Here is a 5,036-nt window from a genome sequence, read left to right on the forward strand (position 1 = left end):
CTGTATTTCAGGACAAGTGGATAGCTTAATAGTTGTCACTGGACTCCCACATGGCTGACTGCAGTATAAGTCCTAGATCTCTGGTGGCATGAAAATCACACCAGGCGCTTGTGCGTTCATGCGTATGAGCCCAAGATCCTGGGAGGAAAATGGAGGAGAAGGGATTGTGGTGTGACCATCTCCCCTGGAAGGTAATTTCTTACTTTCCTTCTCACTGTGTCTGTCTCTCTCTCTCTCCAGTGAGTGCACACACCCTAAGGCAAAAAAACCTGTTAAAAAAGAAAAAAAAAAATCTACATTTCTAGGTCTCACCATAGATTAAGGATAAGAGAATGAGAGAACCAAGAATCATACTAGGACTCTGGCTTTGTAAGTTCCTTAGCTAATGCATATACAGCCAACTTGTCTCCTGAGAACAGAGAGATTTCCTGGGGAATCAATGGAAATTATATCTGTGGTGACCTCTAGCTTTAAGATACTTTACCTTGGGGGCCAGCAGGTGGCATAGTTGTTAAGGCACTGGACTCCAACATGGATGACCACAATTCTAGTCCCAGAGCTGGCAGCTTGAACCTCATGTCAGACACGTGTGCATGCATGCCCAAAATTCCAATAGGAGAATGGAGAAGAAGGGACTGCAGCATGGCTATACCCCCTGGGGGGTGACTTCTCACTTCCTCTCTCTCTGTCTCTCTAGCAAACACACGTGTAACAAAAATCTCTCTTTAAAAAAAATTCTTTACTTTTACAATGTCTCAGAGCTATTTGTTCCATTTGAGAATAAACATGTATAGAAGTTATATTACAAAAAAATACAATGCATCTCAAATTCCACCAATTACATGATTTTAATTTATAAATGTCAGCACACTATTTACTACTGCCCATGTCCATTTAAACAAGCTCTAATTTTTCAAAACAAAATAAAGGATCTTTGAAAGGTAAGACAAAATACTACTAAATATTTTTATTAAGTTGATATCCCAAGGACAGTGACAGTCAACACTATGGAAAAGGGTTAATATAAAACGATACAAAAGTATTACGGACATTAGCTTATCAACACTATCTTCATTCTATTGACAGGATTTTCTCATGTAGTAACCTTTATTCGTGAAATAATTTCATTTACAAAACTATTATTCTTCGCTATCACCTCTGCTTTCAGCTGTTTTAACTTTATTGTGATGTCTTCTTCTGACATTTCGGTAAAGGGCACTTGCTTCACCTTGTACAGAAATTCCTGAATAATTTTTTCACCTTGCTGAAAAAGATGTGAACATCCTATTAGTCATAAAGCATTTTTCTAAAAGTCACATTAGACGGCAATCATTAAATTTCAATCTAGGGGCCAACAGGTAGCATGGTGGTTAAGGGCACTGGACTCTCACATGGCTGACCACAGTTCAAGTCCCAGACCTGGCGGTTTGCTTTCTTGGTTCCCACCCCCCTCTCTCTTGCCCTGTCCCACTCTGGTCAAATTAAAAATAAATAAATAAACAAATAAAGTTAACTAAAATGATTCTTAGAAAAATTTTTTTCAATATAAATATGCCACCAAATATTTAAAGAATATTGTAACTGTACACTGTCTACAATATATAGCAAAACCCTTAGATGACCATTATTTCTTCACTTCAAGTCATTTATAAATTTATTTTCAGCTGCTGATGACAAAGGAGCTGAATTTTTAAGAGATTTCTGTTATAGGGCGCATGCATTCACCGAAGAGACAGTGAAAGAGAGAGAGAGAGAAAAAAAAAATCACCCCTCATGGGGGTTGGCTATGCTGTAATCCCTTCTCCTCAATTCTCCTCTTGGGATTTTGGGTACACATGCACATGTGCCTGGCATGAGTTTCAAGCTGCCAGGTCCAGGACCCGAACCTTGGTTGCCCATGTGGGAGTCCAGTGCCTTAACCACTGCATCACCTTCTGGCCCTAAAGAGAATAAAAAAGGTTTACAAATAATACTGTAAGGCTGAAACAGTCACTGAAAATTTAATACTCACACAAATACAGGATGCTTTCTTCACTGCCCGGTTTTTACAGATCCAAAGAACATGATTACTTGCTATATGACCCCTGGGCAAATTCCTTAACCTATACTCCTCTTCAATAAACTAGGCATAATTGTATCACTAACTTCACAAAGCTGTTGTGAGAATCAAAGAGTTAATACATATAAGCTTTGTATAGTGCCTGGTAAAAAAGTATTATGTAAATGTTTATTACTATATATGAAGTAGAACTAAAAAGCCTGCTTTCCTACAAGACAATTAAATGCCAATAAGTACTTTAAAGGGCCAAGCAGTGAATTACTATTCTTTTGTTTTCATTATTAAAGAAAACAAAAGGGTCCAGGACCAGCAGATGGCACAGTAGTTAAAGCATTGGACATTCCCACATGGCTGACCACGGTTCAAGTATCAGACCTGGTGGCTTGCTTTCTCAAGCACCCAGCCTCCCCATCTCTCTCTATCTGATCAAATTAAAAAAAAAAAAAAAGAATAAACACAATTAGATAGATAATAATTTGGGGTGTGGTGGTGCCCACTCTATAGCAAAAACCTATGGAGGCTGGAGGATTGCAGCATCAAGTCCATTATTAAAGAAAAACTAAGTATTGAATTAAAAAAAAAAGTTAAAAATATGTTTGTATCTTTCTGTGTGAACATCAAAATTTGACCCATTACTTAGAGAAGGCCCAGCGTAAGACAAAATTTCTCCCACAAAAATGCAAGCATTCTGTCCCACAAAAAGCTTTTGTGAATAAACATTTGTCCTACCACTTAAAAATATTCTCTATGAAACATTGTTTATCCTTTTTCTCTCCCATAGGTTTTTGCCATATGGCACACACCAGAAAGAGACAGAGGGAAAAGTGAGAAATCATCCCCTGGGGCATGGCCACACTGTTATCCCCTCTCCTCCATTCTCTCCTGGGGATTCTGGGCACAGGCACTTGAAGTGATTTTTTGAGCTGCAGGGTCCAGGACTCAAATCACAGTCAACAATATGGGAATCCAGTGCCTTACCCACTATGCCACCTGCTGGTATCCACAGTCTTTACTTTTACTCCCCCCCACCCCCAACACACACACTACACTCTACACAAATGGAGGGCAGAAATTATGAATTTAAAAATTTTCTTTGTCATTATCTTACCTAAGTAAATACACAAATTAGACTTGATCATTTGTTTATGAACTAATCAAAGAGTCAGACCTGGACATCTACAGTTTCTTTGAATGATGTAATTAATTAATTAATTCTTAAAGGTTTTTGCCATAAGGAGCATGTGCTCACCAGAGAGATGGTGAGAGAGAAAAAGTGAGAAATCACTCCCCAAGAGGGATGGCCACACCACAATCCCTTCTCCTTCATTGTCCCCCTAAGATTTGGGGGGCACATGCATAGGTGCTCAGCGTGATTTTCAAACCACCAGATCCAGGACTCAAGCCACAGATGGCCATATGAGAGTCCAGCACCTTAACCATCATGCCACCTGCTGGCCCCTGAATAACTTCTTTTAAACCTAGATGAATATTCCTTTACTCCAATACTTATTAAATCTGGTTTTGAAATACTATATTCTGATCATGCAGATATATACAGTGTAGGAATCAAAATAACACATATGGGGAACAGCAGATAGTATAATGGTTACATTGCTGGACTTCCACTTAGTCAACCCCAGCTCGAGTCCCAGACCCAGCAGCTTGAAACTCATGCCAGGTGCATGCATGTGCATGCCCAAAATCCCAAGAGGAGAATGGAGGAGAAGGGACTGAAGTATGGCCATCCCCCCGGGGGTGGTGATTTCTCACTTTCTGTCTCTTTGTCTCTCCTGTGAGCACATGCACCCTATAGCAAAAATCTCTCTTAAAAAAAAAAAGAGAGAGAGATAAAATCTGTGCCATATAAAGACATGTAAGTGAAAACCAATAATGATCAAAAAATAAACACAACTGACGACTGGGGCTGGCAGGTGGTGTGGTGGTTAAGAGTGCTGGACTCCCACATGGCCAACTGTGGTTCGAGTCACAGACCTGGTGTCTGCTTTCTCTCTCTCTCTCTCTCTCTCCTTCTCTCTCTCTCTCTCTCTGTCCATCCTTCTCTGGTCAAATTAAAATAAGCAAATAAAAAAATACATTCAAATAAAATAATTTTCTAAAAACTAAACATAACTATCATATAGAAGAAAACACATCTTGGTGACCTGGTTATTATACAGAGGTTAAGTAACTATAAAAACAAACTGACAAACCTCTCTTTCCAGATAGCACTTCTTTGCTGCTGGTTCTGTTTCATCATAGCCTTGTGATTCTCCAATATTCTGAAATTCCTCAAGTTCCATGGCTTTTTGTTTAGCACACTCTATTACATGCCTAGGAAAATTAGCAAGCTCTGCAACATGAATTCCAAAACTCTGATCACAGACACCTACAAGAAATTTGAGGAAAGGGGGAGAGGGAGATAGAAATTTATGTAAACAGAACTTAGCCATCTCACTTTTGTCATCGGGAAACATAATTTTGGATGATTTCAAATACTTTAACCAAATGTTTCATAGTAACATGGATAAAGGAATTTTAATTAAGCCTCCAATGAAAACTGATTATGACTCAGTACATGTGCTGTATTTGATTTTTGATAAATGTAGTGGGAAAAACAGAGCATAAGAAAACTTGATAGTTAATCTTCAAAAGCCCAGACAAAAATCTTAATCTGTAGAATAATCAACCCAATCTTTCTCTTAGGTTTTCACATATCATAAGGAAGAAACAAAAGCGCTAAGGGGAGTTTTCTTTCCCACTATATAAGATGGCAGGTGAATAAGCTGCAAAGCAGGATACCAAGGAGAAGAAACCTGAAGCCAAGAAGGCTGATGCCAGTGGCAAGGTTGAAAAGGGTGACCCCAAGGCTAAAAAAGCCCAAGAAGGGGAAGCCCAAACCCAGTCCTAGCCCGGGGCATCGGCAGATACTCCCGGTCTGCCATGTATTCCAGGAAGGCCATGTACAAGAGGAAATACT

At 39.2% G+C, this 5,036-nt stretch overlaps 1 protein-coding gene across 3 annotated transcripts in view; it reads right to left on the reverse strand.

Moving 5' to 3' along the window:
• Positions 1-1,088: 1,088 nt before the first annotated feature.
• The window catches only part of MSH2 (mutS homolog 2), an 87,342-nt gene continuing 83,394 nt past the window's right edge, over positions 1,089-5,036 (reverse strand). For 2 of the 3 annotated variants that reach the window (XM_027765899.1, XM_006162350.3), the window contains 2 exons: positions 4,270-4,445; positions 1,089-1,264 (listed from right to left, as the gene is read on the reverse strand). In XM_027765899.1, the coding sequence (XP_027621700.1) occupies positions 1,094-1,264; positions 4,270-4,445 (347 nt within the window). In that variant the 3' untranslated portion in view covers positions 1,089-1,093. Of the gene's footprint in view, positions 1,265-2,011; positions 2,155-4,269; positions 4,446-5,036 lie in introns of all 3 variants that reach the window. The other variant, XR_003546815.1, reaches the window with a different exon arrangement.

This window comes from Tupaia chinensis, unplaced genomic scaffold (assembly GCF_000334495.1).
Source record: "Tupaia chinensis unplaced genomic scaffold, TupChi_1.0 Scaffold139917_1, whole genome shotgun sequence".
Classification (NCBI taxonomy): Eukaryota; Metazoa; Chordata; class Mammalia; order Scandentia; family Tupaiidae; genus Tupaia; species Tupaia belangeri.